General features: G+C 41.9%; 2 protein-coding genes across 2 annotated transcripts; both read left to right on the forward strand.

Annotated features, from left to right (window-relative positions):
- The first annotated feature begins 832 nt into the window (after positions 1 to 832).
- Positions 833 to 5,146, forward strand: cops2 (COP9 signalosome subunit 2). Its single transcript, XM_028402212.1, has 13 exons — positions 833 to 989; positions 1,479 to 1,592; positions 1,692 to 1,769; positions 1,881 to 2,006; positions 2,098 to 2,187; positions 2,284 to 2,361; positions 2,514 to 2,688; positions 2,775 to 2,953; positions 3,152 to 3,204; positions 3,616 to 3,713; positions 3,788 to 3,870; positions 4,074 to 4,132; positions 4,505 to 5,146. Exons 1-13 carry the CDS (start codon positions 936 to 938, stop codon positions 4,647 to 4,649), a joined length of 1,332 nt encoding a protein of 443 aa, XP_028258013.1. The 5' UTR covers positions 833 to 935; the 3' UTR covers positions 4,650 to 5,146.
- Positions 5,147 to 5,272: 126 nt separating this feature from the next.
- secisbp2l (SECIS binding protein 2-like) lies at positions 5,273 to 17,354 on the forward strand. Its single transcript, XM_028401462.1, has 18 exons — positions 5,273 to 5,509; positions 8,491 to 8,708; positions 9,532 to 9,859; positions 9,979 to 10,117; positions 10,731 to 10,954; positions 11,408 to 11,432; positions 11,515 to 11,627; positions 11,826 to 11,936; positions 12,050 to 12,160; positions 12,437 to 12,604; positions 12,695 to 12,836; positions 12,950 to 13,125; positions 13,215 to 13,338; positions 13,418 to 13,580; positions 14,175 to 14,395; positions 14,864 to 15,018; positions 15,211 to 15,430; positions 15,520 to 17,354. Exons 1-18 carry the CDS (start codon positions 5,489 to 5,491, stop codon positions 16,119 to 16,121), a joined length of 3,261 nt encoding a protein of 1,086 aa, XP_028257263.1. The 5' UTR covers positions 5,273 to 5,488; the 3' UTR covers positions 16,122 to 17,354.
- Positions 17,355 to 18,358: the final 1,004 nt, after the last annotated feature.

Genomic DNA, 18,358 nt, shown 5'->3' on the forward strand with positions numbered 1-18,358 from the left:
TTCATGCCTGGATATTGTAAATATTATGGCCAAACTGACTGCACAGGATGATGGACTTGAGTTTTTCACCCGCACTCATCAGTGTTTTTGAAATAAACTTATGACACATAACCTGATGACACACAAGCTGATTGCGTAAATCTTTTTTGGGACAGGAACCAGTAATAAAATCCTTCACAGGGCTGAGCGTGGAATAACCCGTCACAGTGAGGCCAGTGAGGCAGAGAGAGAGAGATGTGATGCTGCCAATGGTCTCTCTGTGTGGCAGGCAAGCCTGTCGGGGAGTCACGAAATACAGTTGACAAGAACCTGATTTACGGAGCTAACTTGAGTTTATGGGATATTCACAGTGGTGGAAGTGAACAAAGTACATTTTGTCAAGTACTGTTTATAAATACAATGTTGGAGTACTTGTACCGTTTTAAATTTATGTTTCTTTACTGTACTTTGCAATGTTTTCATGCAAAATGTCATTTTCCTTCAAATATATCAGCATTTAACTTCATAAAGATGAGATGTTTAGAAACATGAATCTTATCCTGGGCTAACACAGGCTAATTCTGACAGCTTAGAGCTGTGTTTAAGATTTCTTTTTCTATACTTGTATAGCTACATATCTATGCTATGGTATTTAACTTTTATTTATATAAAATGTATATTTATTTGTATTTGTATATGTAATAAAAGTCCATTACATTGTTAAAAAAATAAACTTTTATCTATATCTTGTGTAACAGTATACAGAGGTCTGCAGCTGCTACCTTTACTGCAACGTTATCCCTGCATCAGACGCGATCCAACACCGCCATCTATAGGCGGAAATACGTTCCTGCTCCTCGCCGCCCCGACTCACCGCCACCACATCGTCGCTGCAAAACACAGCACAGGCCGGGGCTACTGTCTGTCTCCGAATAAGAACAAGGAACACCATCAAAATGTCTGATATGGAGGACGATTTTATGTGCGACGATGAAGAGGATTACGACCTGGTATTTACACACGGAATGACTTAGCTTTGTTGTAAATTTCATCCTTTTTCTCCGCTGAATGGAGTAGAATGCCGACAGTACATGCTAGCTTGTGTTAGCTGTTTAGGTAGCATGTCAGCTAACATCAAGTTGACAGCGGGTGAATAACGTTAGCCCCTTAGCTGGCTAACGGTTGTTGGTTTTCGCTGTTGGGTTGACTAACATTAAGAAACATTGAACACATCGGATATATAGCTTAGCGTGTATATACTGTCGGGTGTCACTGGATTTAAACTGCAGTCACGGAAAAGCAAACAACCTGACTAGTTAGCATGTCTTTAGCGACCGTTAGCAAACTGTACGTTAGCCCATAGCTTGTATTTGCAGAATAATATTGGGGCTTAGCTTAGCGCTAGCTTGCTGAGGGAGTTTTCAGTTAACGTGTAAGTTTAGGGTTTGTGTGGGATTTTCAGATTTTTAACCTGGACATGCTGATATGCTTAAACCTAGGAATACTCAGAGGACAGCAACTCGGAGCCAAACGTGGACCTGGAGAACCAGTACTACAACTCCAAAGCCTTGAAGGAGGATGATCCCAAAGCAGCACTCAGCAGTTTCCAGAAGGTGGAGTCCATACTCCATAAAAACATCCCACTGACTAGTGTTCTTTTTATTTACCTCAGTTGCTTCTAAGGTATTTACGGTCGCTCTGGTTGTTTTTAGGTATTGGAACTAGAAGGAGAGAAGGGTGAATGGGGGTTCAAAGCACTTAAACAGATGATCAAAATCAACTTCAAACTGGTATGTGCTACGCATCTTTAAAATTGTTTGCAAGTATTCCACAATATTGGATTTATATTCCACAATATAGGATTTTTTCAGGAGTGTTTTCTGTTTTTCTCAATCTTGCAGACCAACTTTCCAGAAATGATGAACAGATACAAACAGCTCCTTACATACATCAGAAGTGCTGTCACCAGGAACTATTCAGAGAAGTCCATTAACTCCATTCTGGACTATATCTCTACCTCTAAACAGGTATGAACAGACCATATGAAATGCATGTTCTTGAAACTTGCGTCAGGTGTTTAAAGCTCCTCTTTTTTTATATCCACCTCTCTGTCACTAGATGGACTTGCTACAGGAGTTTTATGAGACCACCCTTGAAGCTTTGAAAGATGCAAAAAATGACAGATTGTGGTTTAAAACGAACACAAAGGTATGTAAGAATTTTACTTACTTTACCAGAGAATTTTAACTGTTGTATTCTTTTCAACCAATTAACCCAAATTGTGCTTATTCAAATGTATTGCAGTTGGGAAAGCTGTACCTGGAGAGAGAAGAGTATGGGAAACTGCAAAAGATCCTCAGGCAACTTCACCAGTCATGTCAGGTAGTTGTTTTGGTTAATCCATACTTTATATTACTGTTTTATTAGCTATAGTAAATAAGTTGCAGATACATCATGGCTACCAGACAACTTGTAAATGATTGCCAATGAATGGAGTATCAGTACCGGTAAGCTGTCTTTTCGTACATTTATAGACAGATGACGGGGAGGATGACCTGAAGAAAGGTACGCAGCTGCTGGAGATCTATGCTCTGGAGATCCAGATGTACACAGCGCAGAAAAACAACAAGAAATTGAAAGCCTTGTATGAGCAGTCACTTCATATTAAATCTGCCATTCCTCACCCGCTCATAATGGGAGTTATCAGAGGTAAGACTTAATCAGAGTAACTCTTATTCATGTGTACAGTATGTGTGTTACATCTGTGGTTGAATAACTTGTGCTGTTTGCTCCAGAGTGTGGTGGTAAGATGCATCTGAGAGAGGGTGAGTTTGAGAAAGCTCACACAGACTTCTTTGAGGCCTTTAAAAACTATGACGAGTCTGGAAGCCCAAGAAGAACAACATGCCTGAAGTACCTGGTCTTAGCAAACATGCTGATGAAGTCAGGAATAAACCCCTTTGATTCTCAAGAGGTAAGAAATCATTGTTATTGGTTTGAATGTTTGCTCATAATAACTGTATCTCTAAAAATGAAGCAAGAGATAACAATGCACAGACAAGCTGGTTTGTTCAGGTTGAATTTTTTGATAAAGCACAGCTCAAATATATAAGCACAATGATTGGATGGAAGTGTTTTTAAGTGTTAACTTCTCGTATTTTTTTTTCTAAAGGCCAAACCTTACAAAAATGACCCAGAAATCCTAGCAATGACAAATTTAGTAAGGTAAGTTTGATACAGTCACAAGACTAATGGTTTTAATGTCATGTATACTAACTACCAAAACACATTCTTGTCAACATTAGTGCACATTTCACAGTATTTTTGTAAATCATAGAGCATGGCTTTTGTCTTTCCTGAACATTCACTGGTCTTCTGCTTCCTTATTTACACCCTTCTGGCTCTGTGTTTACAAAAACCACAGGGACCATCGCAAACTGCTGAGGTTCCTGGCACATATTCAAATCTTTATAACATAAACAAGAAACTACACCAGGAAGTGTCACAAGAATAGTGTTTACATAACACTGTAATATTTTAAAATGTGACTGACAGCTATCGGTATAGGAGCTTTTGTGTGGGCTGTGAAGATACGATGTGTAACAGTAGAATAACAGCGGCTGTTTTCCCTTTCAGCGCCTACCAGAACAATGACATCACTGAATTTGAGAAAATCTTAAAAACAAATCACAGTAACATAATGGACGACCCCTTCATTAGAGAGCACATAGAAGGTGAGTGGTGAACGTGACTTTGGTGCACATGTAATGGAGAAGCGTGGCTGATTATGTGTATTATTTCATTGCAGAGCTCCTGAGGAACATTAGAACTCAAGTACTTATCAAACTCATCAAACCATACACAAGAATACACATCCCTTTCATTTCTAAGGTAAATGCATGTGATGGAAAAATGTCCTCTATTTGTATATAATTCCTCCTTGGCTGCAATTTCTTGCAGAGCCATGGGCATTCCCCTATTGTGACATTGTGTGGATGATACGCCTGTTAGTGTGTTGTTGTTGTGCGTCCTTTTTTTAGATCACATTTTCACTAATGTTGGGCCACATATCTTCTTTTTTACTCGTGTTCCAGGAGCTGAACATCGATGTGTGCGATGTGGAGAGCTTGCTGGTGCAGTGCATTTTGGATAAGTAAGTATCCTCGTGTGCTGAGAAGTCTAATGGAAAAAACCAGCTCTCTTCCTGTAATCATTCCTTGTAGTTCCTCATAGTTTGCATCATTTGACCTGTGAGGGAATCAGGCGGTATGACTTGACAGTAATAGTTACGTTATATGTTCACATCCAAGCCTGTGCTGAGTTACTGGCAACTACTGCATGATTTAGAAGAAGGCAAACAACAAACAAACAGTAGATTACTGTAACCTGTTCTTTTTGTGTTTTTTTAATTGTTCAAGTCATGCAGTGAACTGTTAAAGGTGTGTGTGTGACTCCCATCAAAGCATAGGCAGTGCAAAAAAAACATTCATTGTGAAGTTTATTAACTCTTAATATTGTGTTACAGCACAATCCACGGACGGATCGATCAGGTCAACCAGCTACTAGAACTGGACTACCAGAAAAGAGGAGGGGCTCGCTACACAGCTTTAGACAAATGGACAAATCAGCTGAACTCTCTGAACCAAGCCATTGTTAGCAAGCTCACATGATGGCATGTACTATTAAATCAAGAGACAAGAAAAACATGGCATGTTTGAATACATCCATAAAATATGCTACTACTGTGCTTCTTCAAGTATATCCTCTGAAACAAGATACACAGCACAGGTTATGAGAATGCATCAATTTCAAGAAGACTTCAAGAACCCCCAAGAACGTGTTCAAAGTGTGTGTGAGTGTGTGTGTTTTTTGTCCTGAGAGGAAGTCACTGACACTTATTTTGGTTTTTCCATGTTCCTGGTTGGCATATCCTTCCTTGTGCAACACAGAAATGCTTCTTCATTGGTTATTAAATCAAAAGTCCACATTTATGGAAGCGTGTACACAGTATTTTAATGTATACTGTTGTAATAAACTGATTTCTCTCAGCACCATAAAGATTCAGCTGCCTTTGAATAGCTAAGACTGCTTGTGACTGGCTGAATGTGGAGTAGAAGTCAAATAAATGTTTTTAAACTGCCAATAAATGCGACCTGGAGTAATCTTTCTTTTACTTGTTTTGACTCGCTGTTCGCTCGTGACGTAGTGCATTTTCCACTCAGTTACATCTTTCTGGGCCTCGGCGGCTTCCGTTCCAGGTGACTCCCATTTTCACACTGACAGCAGTTTACAACGAGCCGAAGCTACGAGCTAGTCTGTGGAAAGCGCCGCTAGCTGACGCAGTAGCGTCTAGCAACAGTTAACGGAGAGGGCTCTAGTTAGAAGGAACTGGGTGTGAGTCACTCTAAGCCTTTAGTGGTTATTATTTACAATGAAGAAATTAAAAAGACCGATATCCTGACGTCCACTCGGTGGTCAATGACTGTCTGTCGCAGCGTTGGTGACTGACATGGATGCTAGTGACAATAAGGTACAGTTTATTTTAACATTGTTTTTTGTTGGGATCCTGCTAAAGCTTTAGCCTTTGGAAATGGGACATAACGTTTGTTTATGTTAAGGCCCGAACTCGGACCTTTTTGTCGTTATTCATACAGCGGCTGTTCTGTTTTTGCATTTTTTTAATGGTAAAGAGGAATTCAGGTGATTTTGTGCACTAACAACGCGATAGGTTTTGGTGTGTTAACAGGCGACAGCAAGATAAGCGGCTATCCCATTTTGCTAGTGAGCTAGCAACGCTCACGGTAACAAAAGCTTACTATATAATTATGCGCGATGTTTTTGGCTTTCTGTCACGTCAGTACTCGTGTTTTTGTTATCAAACGACTCTGATATATTTCTGTGTCAATATTTGTATGCGTGAAATCCAGTAAGACAGTTTTGGTTAATTGTTAGCTTGGCTAGCTTGCTAAAGCTAACTTAAACGCCTCAGCTGTCACTCTTACTGCGCTTGTCATTGTAATCAGAGCGTCAGCTGGGCAACAGATACAAGCTGGATGTAGTTTAGATGTTTTTTGGCTACCATTTGGAGAGGTAGACTTCTCAGAAAGGTTTCAGTCAGGTAGGAATGTGTGCACGGCTCTTGTTGTCGTCAGGAGAGGCGGGGAGGTTTCGTATAGTCCGTCAGTAGAGGAATGTCTGGTTCTTCTGCATGTGTATCATTCCTCAGACGCTGTCAGCTATGCTGAAAGTTTACTTTGGTTATGTGACCTAAGGCTATTATTTGCCAGGGTTTCAATGTAACCTGTTACCTCAATCAGTGTTATTATTTTCTGGCTGACAACATCTCAGTTGTGTCAGATTTGCTGGATTGATTATATCTTAAAAAAACAATTGAATTCATTTAAATGAAACTCCTTAGACACTTCCATACACATGGTAGTCCCGCCACAGCCCACCCTGCTCTCAGGACAAAGTCAGATACTGCCTCATAGTGTGTGAAAGCAACTGATGTGAGAATAAATGCTTACACAAACAGAGGCTTGTGAGATCAGTAGACCCCAGTCTGATCACAGTTCTGACATCCCCAACGGATGCACATCTGGGTCTGACCTCATGCCGTTTTTACAATCACAGCTATTCTCGCTCACCCTCTCACTGACGCACAGATGCACACATGGTTGAATCAAGAGATGAATCCGCTGACCAGCTGTGTGTTATCTCACTTTTTTATTCTTCTACTATTGTTGAGAATTCACCACAAGTGCACAGCAGGCCTCCATACTGGATAATTAGCTTATCTTGCAGTGCTGTCCTTACCTTATCCTCTCACACTTAATCCTGTAATAACACCCCATCAGCTATACTGTACTATTATACCTCTTCAGACCAAGTACTGTCATCTTAAACCCTTGTATCTAGATATCAGTCCGGGGATGGAGGCTGCTAATATTGTAAAATGTCCATCTTATTTGCTAAACTGGCAATATTCTATTGCATAACATGATTCTGTGCTGATAGGAAAACATCTATACATAAGGAAAAAATGAGAGAATCACCCACAAACAGTAGCAGTGGGAGACAATAGCTGTCTGTGTGACATCCACAGGCTGCACTGATACTCTATTCACACATCCAGTTTCAGAGAAGTGAGGGGGCGCCTTTGTACTCTGAACCCTGTCACCTCTTCTCATCCTTTGCAAAATGGCAAATTAGAGTTAGGCCAGTGTCACCCTATGATGTCCAATAAGGGGCACAACCGGAAAAGCTTACAGTTGAAGACAAGACGTGCTGTCATATTCAATTAAGTTTGATTTGTATAGCATCTTTTACAGTGAAAATTGTCAAAAGGTGCTTTACAAAAACCCAGAGCCTGAGCCCCAAGCAAGCACTTAAAGGCAGACATTGGCAAGACAAACTTCCCCTTAACAGGAGGGAACCTTGAGCAGGACCTGGCTCATAAGGGGAGATGCTCCTGCTGATGGCTGGCCGTATTGTTTTAAGATGTTTGTATGGAGTCTGTAGTGGATGTTAATGCATTTATATGGCCATTAACAAGCATCTTAATATACTATAATGGCTTTAAAATAAGTTTCTAAAATGATCCTCAGTACAGGCCTCTTTTTCTCTGGAGAGCTATTCTCGTAAGTAGATGATATGAGCTTGAAAGTACTTCTGTATTTTAGTCCTTTGCAAGGCCATTTGTCTTTTTTACGACAGTACAGCAACTCAACTATTGGCTTGATGTGTTTGCACCATAAATCTGTGGATCCTTAAAATCAGACTGACAGTTTTTTTGGTGTTTTATTGTATAATGTGCACACATTGTCTGAATGCTGCAGTGCTCTATGATGCCTGTAATTTCATGAAAAATTTCATGGGTCATTTTCCTCCTGTTTACCTGTTTATTATTCTTAGTAAAGTAGTTATGTCACAGTTCTAAGTTTTATGCCCGTGTTAAGGCCTGATCCCTTTTTTTATTGATGGTTGTTGACGAACAAGACCATAAACCAGATGGATTAGTATGAGGAAACATAGTGCAATTGAGAGGATTGTCAATCTCATGGTTAACTATGTACAGCACTGTTTATGTCCATATTATTAAGATTAAGATGAACTTTAATCCTATAAAGAATTATTGTTAATTATTATTATTAGTAGTAGTTGTTTTTAAAGCTTTCCATTGGAAAGAGCTTGTAGATGGCTTAACAATCCTCATAAACTTATCCATGCAGTCAAGTTAAATTATGAAACACTGTTGGTCCATCATGGTCGTGTTGATATGGAGTGTTGCTTCCACTTTTTCTTTTGATAAGTGTGTGATAGCCATAAAACTTAACAGAATCTATGAGCTTGGTGAAAGCAGGCAGATACTTGTGGTAACTGGCTGAAGTTTGACAAACACATCTGTGCTTTAGCTCCTGAACTGCTTTTCTCAGATGCACCACACGGCCTGTAATTGGCTGCTGTTGTTCACAGTGTGACAGTAATGGCTGTTTTTTTGTCTCTGTGCAGGATGTGAAGCTTTCACCTGAAGTGGAACCGTTCATCCCACAAAAGAAAGGTCTTGAAGGATCGCTAGTCAGCATGAGTCTTTCTGGTGAGGCGGGTGGAGGAGGAGGAGGAGGAGGGGGAGGAAGTATAGGAGGAGGCAGTGGAGGGGTGGAAACCACTCCCATACCCAGCTACCTCATCACCTGCTACCCTTTTGTTCAGGAGAACCAACCCAACAGGTACTATTTCTCTGTCATAGCAGGGGGGGCATTTAGTGATGGATGAAACTCTAAAGGCAGTCGCTGCCTGTTACCTCTTTTAACGATGAGATAACGGCACCAGTAGCTCTGGTTCGTGCACTTTGAAATATTGCCGTTCCCTGTAACACTGTGGGAATTCTGGAGACTGTTGAACTCTTTTGGACTAATCATAGTAAGAGAACTTTGTGTCCCTGTTGTAGAGAATGACAAAAATGATTGTGATCAAATCCAATAAACAGTCAGAACCCTTAGGTTGCTCTGCACTGTAAGACTCCATCATTATGCATGGGGACCTCCCCAGTTTTACAGTGTTTACATGGAACCACAATCTCTGTTTCCAGTGGCTCTTTCTTTGTCCAGAGTGATCTGCTGTATCCTGCTCACATCCGTTCCTTTGTTTCCTTCCCCACTATTTGAATGCAAGGAAATGCCCGCTATAGTAGGCTGACTGTGAAAATGTCATCTGGATCCTTATCAGCTTTTAGGCATACTATGTACATACTTGCTGACAAACCAGACATCGTGGATATCACTGTGGCATCAGAGATGTTAACCTCTGTCTTGAGAAGCCACTTCCTGAAGAAACCAAAATCTTATTTTGCAGGATATTTATTGATATACCCAGGAGAAAATTTAAATGAGAACTAAGGGAAAGTACAAGTTAGAATGTGAGTTGTAGTTTTAGTATATTTAGTGTAAACCAGATTTCTACATTGGTTGTGTTTTCCTGTAGAATATTGTGTCATTTTGATAGGCTTGTCTTAGTCCAAATCATTCATGTCACCTCTCTGCTGTTTCACAGGCAACATCCTATGTATAATGGAGGGGAGCTGCGGTGGCAGCAGCCTAATCCCACCCCTGGTGGCCCATACCTGGCCTACCCCATCTTGTCTCCTCCCCAGCCTCCAGTCTCTAATGACTACGCTTACTACCAGATCATGCCTGCTCCGTGCCCACCTGTGATGGGCTTCTACCAGCCGTTCCCTGGCACCTATGCAGGTCCTGTGCAAGCTGGAGTGGTTAATCCCGTCTCAGCAGATGTTAGCGAACGACCTCTGCCTCTAGGGCCGGCATATGGAATGGCCAGTCAGAGGGGGAGAGGCATGGTGCGGTCTAATGTTCTCCCAAAGGTATGAAAGAGCAACTTCGTCACTGGGATGCTGTCACACTGATATTATTCATATACTAAAAAGTACTCATGTTAATGTCTTTATTGACAACATCCTGCCTCCTTTTCTTTCTCATACAGCCGCATATGGGCATGTGTCAGCCTCAAAGAGGGCGCAGGCCTCCAACTAGAAGTGTAGCTGTGCAGAAGGAGGTGTGCACCTTAGGGCCTGATGGTAGGACCAAGACAGTCCTGTTGGTAGATGCAGCACAACAGACTGGTAAGAATACTGCAGCAATAAATTTAGATTTATTCAGACTACCATGCAGACTTTTGCATTTTAACTGTAAAACTCTCTCACCAGCTAAGGTTAAGAAGTTTGTTAGTTGTAGCTGTGGAGGAGATTTTAAGTTTATAAGTTTATGGTCACGGTGATTGAAAGGAGGGCAGAAGTTCAACACATTCCAAACTTCAGCACAAATACGTACTTTACTTGAGGACAGGGCATTTTCCTGTCAGTGATGCAGGAGGACACAATGCCAGTAAGAGCAGTGTCTGGTCTTACAGGTTGACGGTGGTGCTTGGGCTTAACTTCTGAAAGGTGGAATGCTGACTTTCTAGTTGGTGAGGTGAACATGTGTGCAGCTCGTGATGTCAACAGTGATATCTTGAGAAAGTTAATGAGACTCCATAAATAGTTCACCTGCTTACTTGTGGCCTTAAAAATAACAATACAAAGAAACATAGTACATTAATTCTGAGAAAAGCCAGTCCAAGTATGTGTTTACTAAAATGTGGATGATGATTCCGCAGTTATAGTCCATCCATAGTTATAATCCATAATCCATTCCTTTATTACTAATTTGAATGCACTCTTTTTCTCTTGTCCTCAGATTCCCCAGGCGAGGCATCGGGGCGGTGTGCCGCTGAGCGCGTTAGTCCCTTGCTGTGGAAGAACCGAACAAAGAGAAGGCGGGCCTCCCACCCAGCCGAAAACTACAACGAACAGGGTGCCAGTGAGGCAGATATAGACAGTGACAGCGGCTACTGTAGCCCCAAACACAACCAAGCAGCTGGGGTAACACAGCGATCAGCAGAGAGTACAGCAGCACCTGTGGTATGTTGGATAATCAGCGTTATCTCTAGATCCAGGACAGTGACAGTCAAGTAGATAACAAGTACATCTCTATTAATATCAAGTCAGGAAGAAAAGTAGCATATTACCTTTCTGATATTGTGAAACTACTAACAAAATGCCTGAAAGGGGGTTGTGTCATTTCAGCACCTTTATACCTGAACAGTTACAGAACACACAAAGTAATGTAAAAAATGTATATTCAGTACAGTTTTTGAAATTCTGTCTGGGCCGCTTCTCCCTCCCTTTGTTTCCTGTCTAGTCGCTCTCTATTAATTGTCCAATAAAGGGAAAAAGAAACAAAGAATTATCTTGGTTGAGGTCAGAGACATGCCAGTAAGATCATGTAGGATCATCTAGTATCAATGGATAAGGTCTAATATACTTTCTAAATGACTGTGTCTTCAATCTGCCCATATTTTCTGTGTTTTACAGGGTGTAGAGACTGGTGTAATGACAGGTAAGTTGTCACATTTATTTATTTTTACGCCATTGTTTTGTACCCTGTATGTGATCTATGCTTTTTGTTGATTCTGTTGCAGGTACCTGGGCAAATGTAGCATCTCAGGCTCCCCCAAAGTCCTGGGGTGAGAGAAACGGCCAGTTTCACAGAGCAGATCAAAGGAAGACTCCTGATCAGAGAAACTTCTCACAGGTAAAGTTAACATAAGGCTGCAGTCCTGTCTGCAGGTTTGAGGCCAACCTGTGCCTGTTGCTGCATGTCGTCCCCTCCCTTATTGCTAGATACCTAGATAGATAAATAGATACCTTAAAATAGTGATGCAGAATATGTTTGCATATACGAAAACTCTGCCAGTGCTGCTCTGTCTGACTCATGCTCCACTTGTTTCAGGATTTCCACAGCGGCTACCCAGGACGTATGCCACTCAACCAGTCAGAACAACGGCTACAGCCAGCAGTGGTCACGACCACTAATCTCACTCCAGAGCCGCTCTACTTTGAGGTGAGCGAAGGTTTTCTTTGATTTCTTAACGTGGCATCTTTACCACCATCATGCAATGCTTTGAGAAAACTGTTTCATCTGATGTGCTGAAAAGGTTTTTACATGTTTTCTAGGATGAAGATGAGTTTCCAGATCTTGCCACTGGAGGGGCTGTTCAACGCAACAACAAACCAGAATCAACTCCAGCCCAGACACACACGCAATCTAAACTTCCCAAAAACCTGGTAAAGGAACCTAACAATTGGTCTTTAAGGTTCAATGTCTTTAATTATTTAGTGGAATAGTACATCTCTTCTGAATTATTTGTTACTTTTGGTTAATTCTTTGGTCTAAGAACACATAGTTTATTTATTTCCACAGTTTAAGACTGTCACAGAAACTGCTTAAATCTTTTTAACAAGTTTTTTGTCACATCAAACGTTGTGTATGTATGCAGCCCATCACTAAATCCTGCAGTTACCTTTAGACTAAATACGTGTTTGTCTCTTTTTGCATCAAAGCTGGATAACCTACCAGAAAACTCCCCTATCAACATTGTGCAGACTCCGATCCCCATTACGACCTCTGTGCCCAAAAGGGCCAAGAGCCAGAGAAAGAAGGCTCTGGCTGCTGCTTTGGCCACTGCACAGGAGTACTCTGAAATCAGCATGGAGCAGAAGAAATTACAGGTATAATCCTAGTTCTCACTGCTGCCATGTCTGTATTACCATTCTTATGTTCAGTTGTGTTTGACCACCTTTTTGTTCCTTGTCTGGCAGGAGGCATTCACCAAAGCAGCAGGGAAGAAGAGTAAAACATCTGTTGAGCTAGATCTGGGTGACATCCTGGCAGCTTTGGAGAAACAACAGCAGGCTATGAAGGCCAGGCAAATCAACAATACTAAGCCACTGACATTTACAGGTATTCATACTCAACCAGACATGAATTATGATTAAATCTGCTAAATGTGTTTAAGCTAAGGTCAAAGTGTCAACTCTGTACTTACTGCGTGCTGCCTGGTTGTTCTTTTCCAGGAGCGACTACTCCATTCCACAGCTCAGGCTCTACCACCATGTCCATGTCCATGTCAAAGGGTCATCAGCAGCCATACTCTGCCCCACTTAACGCCCTGGATTCCACTGCACCCCGCGTCAAGAGGGGGAAGGAGAGAGAGATCCCCAAAGTCAAGCGACCAACAGCCCTTAAGAAGGTTGATGATGAATGACTGAGAAGTTATATATGGAATTAATCTCTTTTTTCATTTCATATGACAATTTGTTTTATCCTCTGTTTCTGTAGATTATTTTGAAGGAACGTGAAGGTAAGAAAGGGAAGCCGAGCCTAGAACAAGAATCTTCAGGCCAAGGGGATGAATGTCTACAATTTACTGATGATCTTGCACGAGAGCCGGCTTCCCAAGAAGGTGAGAACGATTCATTATTAATGTAAACACTTAAGTCTGTATGCATTTAATGACACAGTTTCTACTGTTTCTACCACAGAGAATGGTCTGAGCGTGCCCAGTGATGCATCCCTTTCCCCAGCCAGTCAGAACTCCCCATACAGCATCACACCGGTGTCTCAGGGTTCTCCTGCCAGCTCTGGCATTGGGAGTCCGATGGCTTCTAACGCCATCACCAAAATCCACAGCCGGCGTTTCAGAGAGTAAGTACACACAATGTAGACACAAAAATGGTTCATAAAGCAAATATTTGTCCTACTCAAAAATGACATAGCCTTGGCAGTGAGAAGAGTACTCTGGAACGGGTTGTTTTTAAGGGCGGAAATGTACAATAAAGAATTGTAAAATATGGCACAGATGTCTAGCACATTGTCCTTTCTCAGCAAAATGTATGCCAGTGATCACAAACACATCTTTGTCCCCTTGTGTCCTCTGCTGTAGGCCTATTGTCCCAGCCCACCGTTCTCTAACAAATCTTGCATTTAAAGCCTCCAAAAGGCCTCTGTAGCCAAACTCCTCCTCCCAGCTCTGACCACCAGGACACTTGTTCCTCAGGCCACATAGTATCAACCCTCTGATTGATATTTTATACCCCATTCACATTTTAGAGTAGGTTTGAAAAGTGATACATTTATTTTCATCAGAGTGCTTTGACAGTTAATAATCTAAATTCCAAACTGATACAATCAAATTGTTTTGTTTGTCAGATCCAAAACCAAAACTGTCAGCTGTGTGATTAACTTGTCTTTAATTCCCATTTTTCTCAATTTGCCCTCCCACTGTTTTTTATTTTGCAGGTACTGTAATCAAGTGCTGAGCAAGGAGATCGACGAGAGTGTGACGCTGCTGTTACAGGAGCTTGTTCGCTTCCAGGAGCGGGTGTACCAGAAGGACCCCACCAAGGCCAAATCCAAGCGTCGCCTCGTCATGGGACTCAGGGAGGTCACCAAGCACATGAAGCTGCACAAGATTAAGTGTGTCATCATCTCTCCCAACTGTGAGAAAATCCAGGCCAAGGGTGAGTGTTGCAATACCCTCCAGATTTGACCAAACTGTCTGAGGTCTATTAAGCACAACTTTAAACAGGATTTGATGCAACCATGTTTTATATTATAGCCTTAGCTTTTATCTATCCAGGTACAATGTAAATACACAGTGGCAATATAGTGACGTATCACTTGAATCTGCAGCTCCACTGATGCCAAAGATTTTTTTCTTCCTGATTCATTGCTTTATGTTAGCCATTGCACAGGAAAACATAGTTTGTGATAGCGTGGAGGTTAACGCTACCTCCTCCTACCTACCTCCTGAGAGAGTGAGCTAGCATTGAGTGCTTCAATTTCAACACCTTTAATGTACTTGAAGTGTAGTGTAGGTATTTATATGAAAAAGTACAGGTGTAAAAAACTTTGCCAGCTGACCAGAAATGGATATTACCTGATATCATGTTATACTTTTGACTCACTGTTTGCTGTATGTTTTGCAGGTGGTTTGGATGAAGCTTTATACAATGTAATTGCAATGGCCAGAGAGCAGGAGATCCCGTTTGTGTTTGCCTTAGGCAGAAAGGCTCTTGGACGCTGTGTCAACAAGCTGGTGCCTGTTAGTGTGGTGGGCATTTTCAACTATTCTGGAGCAGAGGTAAGAAAATCTTCACTCATATCTTTCCAGTTAAAACTTACCTATACCATCAAGTCCACCTTAACACTGAATAAATAAATAAAATATATAGACAGTGGGTCTGTAATTGTATGGACAAATTCTACATCAACAGAGAATCATCTCTCAGACTCTTCTACTGTAAAGGTTTTTTAATTCGTCTGTCTCCTGCAGGGACTCTTCACCCGCTTAGTGTCTCTGACAGAAGAGGCCAGGAAGGCCTACAAGGACATGGTGTCTGCTTTAGAACAGGAGCAGGCAGAGGAGGCTCTGAAAAATGATAAGAAGGTCCCACACCAGATGGGACATTACCGCAACCACTCTGCTGCTTCAGCAATCTCCTTTTGCTCCATGTTCTCTGAGCCGATCTCTGAGGTCAATGAAAAGGAGTACGGTAAGCTGCTTCCTTTCTGGCTATTTACCAGCTGCAATTAGTGGTGGAAAAACATGTTCGAATCCTTTACATACCATTTTTTTCTTCAGAGACAAATTGGAGGAGTATGATGGAGTCTTCAGATGCCCCAGAGCCTCCAGAGGCTGAGCCGAGTCGTCCTGCACCTTCAGCAGCCACTCAGAGAGAAAGCGAAGCCTTGGCAGCAACCACCAATGGCGTCCCACCTGGCTCCACTGCACCCCAGGCCCGGGCACCGGGTACTGGAGAGAGAGACGAGGTCCGAGTTGACGACCGGCTGGAGCTGGCCTCTCAGCAGAGTACCGAGACGGGATCACTCGATGGGAGCTGTAGGGGGCCACTGAACTCATCCATCACATCCACCACTTCCACCCTGGTCCCAGGAATGTTGGAAGAGGCTGAGGAGGAAGACGAGGAAGAGGAGGACTACACTCCAGAGCCTATTTCTGTAGAGGTGCCCACACTGAGCAGCCGCATTGAATCCTGGGTGTCAAAAACCCTGGAAAACCTCCATCTGGGTAAGAGCCAAGAAAGTACAGAGGAGGAGGAAGAGGAAGACGATGAAGAGGAGCGAGGACAGAGTGAGGACGAGGAAGACTTTGATTCAGCAGACATTACAGAGACGAGGATGGAGGGCAAAGAACAAGTGGAAGCTAAGAAGGTCATCGGCTGAAATCACGTCTCCCTTGTCTTACATGCATTCATTCCCTCTGCCCTCACACGTCAGCCAGCTGCCTCTGTCCTCTGTTCTAACCCGACACCACACATAATCTCAGGTATCCAATCAACTGACCAACGCTCACACACATAACAACACGTTACAGAGAAACTGACCAACTCACAGACACACAGGGTTGAGACCAAATGACAGCTAATGCAGAGAGTAATTGACACCAATACATGTTTAAAGTTTTGAAGGATGCCCTCACTTCGTCGACCCATAACCTGCAACACTTGAATTCAGAGGGAGGCTTTTGATTTTCTCCCTCTGAAGCTGAACTCTTTAAGAGTCAAGGAAGTTTGTGGGAGCAAAAAAACACGAGTTGGAACTGCTGTCTATGGTTCACAGAGGAAGAACCTTTCAGCTCCCGTCTTACTCTATTCGGAGTATGGAAGGTTTACAGCTCTGCAAGTATTTGTGTGCTTGTGTGTGTGTGTTTATATGGGCGCACGGTGTGCATTTATTTTGCTGTGTTCATTGGCTTTATATTTGTAAATGATGTGTGTTTGTTTTCACCTCGCTGCTCCACGAGGGGATTGAGAGACATGCATTTCTTAATAACCACTTGGTTGGTATTTAGCTTTCATCACAGAACATTGCAGTGTCAGGGAGGGGGTTATGTCTTTGTACCAAAACCACTCCCACCTGTTGGTCTTCAGAGAGTGTTTTTAATGTTCAGATAATAAGTGTCTCATTCTGTATTCAGATGATTCAAATGACTTAACTTCTAAGAAGCAAAACAAGCTTTGTGAATATAACCTTGTCTAGGTGGTTCTTCTACAGTATGTAATGACTTGTCATATTGATCTTGCCTAGTGTGATACTAGTTGGGGTTGTTTCCCCTCTGAACAGAGGTGTCTTCAGTTCCCTGATGCTGTCTGTGTTTCATAAAAAAAAAAGTGATCCTGTTTTGTTCTCTCTCTTGTGTTCGTTCTCTTATGGAGGGCTTTCAGTTTTCTTACAAAGGCACCGTTTTTATCATCAACACAGATATTTTTCCATCCAGAAAGACCTTTTGGTCAATAATAGCTGTTAGACACAGTGAAGCACTGACGTCTGTGTGTGTGTGTGTGTGTAGTTTACAGCATTTTAGAAAGAAACTGGATGCTGAGAACAAGCGTTTACACATATTCAAGAAGTTCAACAATGACCCCCTCCCCCCCCCCCCCAAAAAAACATTAGAAATGATGAGTCAATGTACAAAGGGTGATGGATAATTTGGTGAACTAAAGTAGGAGACACGGTGCTTGTTATGTGGAGTGATTGTGCAGAAAGTTTGAGGTCAAACCACTGAGACCTCGTCTGTGGTTACTGATTGTTGGAGAAGTCTCTTAGGATTTCCCTCAGAGATTACAATGTCCTGTGACAGGCTCATAGAGCTTTTTGGACCCAAACTCCCACAGCTTTGTGGTAATGTGGTAATCGGCCCTCCAGGTTCTCTCTGACACCCTCTTCACCATGCTGCAGTATTCCCTAGCATTGCCACCATGCTGGGGCAGGAATTCCTCAAAATCTGTTGGACCTTTCTGCATAATCACTGACAGACAACATGTCTGTGTGTAATAAGAGCTGCATCTCCTACCTCAGGCTGATTTATCAATCAGCAGTGTTGGAGCACTTCTAGATTTTGGAGACAGATTTATATTTTAGACATCCCGTTAGTTCATAACAAGTCATGCACATACGTTGTAAATACAAGTGTACAAAAGAGATTTTGCATTGTATTAAAAAAATACAATCATCCTGTCCTTAAAGCCATTTGACAGTTTTAACATGTTAACAGTTGGAATCCAATTAGATAATGGTATTTGATAGTAAATCGTAGTGAGATTGCAGCCCTCTGATGAAGATGCAGTTTGTACAGGCAGTGTGTCGGGCTGTATGCAATGTGAAGCCCCGCGATGAGAGATGTACAGTGTGCTGAATATCATACCTGGGATTATGAAAGTATTTCTAGTTTGATTAAAGGTACGCTGTGTGTAGGCTTTTTGTTGCTCTATGACTTCCATCAAAGTGTTTTAAAGTGACAGCAAGTGTGTTTTTTGCACTATGTAAATACAGTACTGGTTAAAGGTCTTGTAACTAATGTGAACAAAAAAAGTCAAAACAAAAACAAACAAAACAAAAAAAAAACGGTTCAATGAAGTACTTTTTATCAGCGTGTTCCTCGTCTTTATATGGATATTTAA

This window comes from Parambassis ranga, chromosome 3, assembly GCF_900634625.1.
Source record: "Parambassis ranga chromosome 3, fParRan2.1, whole genome shotgun sequence".
Lineage (NCBI taxonomy): Eukaryota > Metazoa > Chordata > Actinopteri > Ambassidae > Parambassis > Parambassis ranga.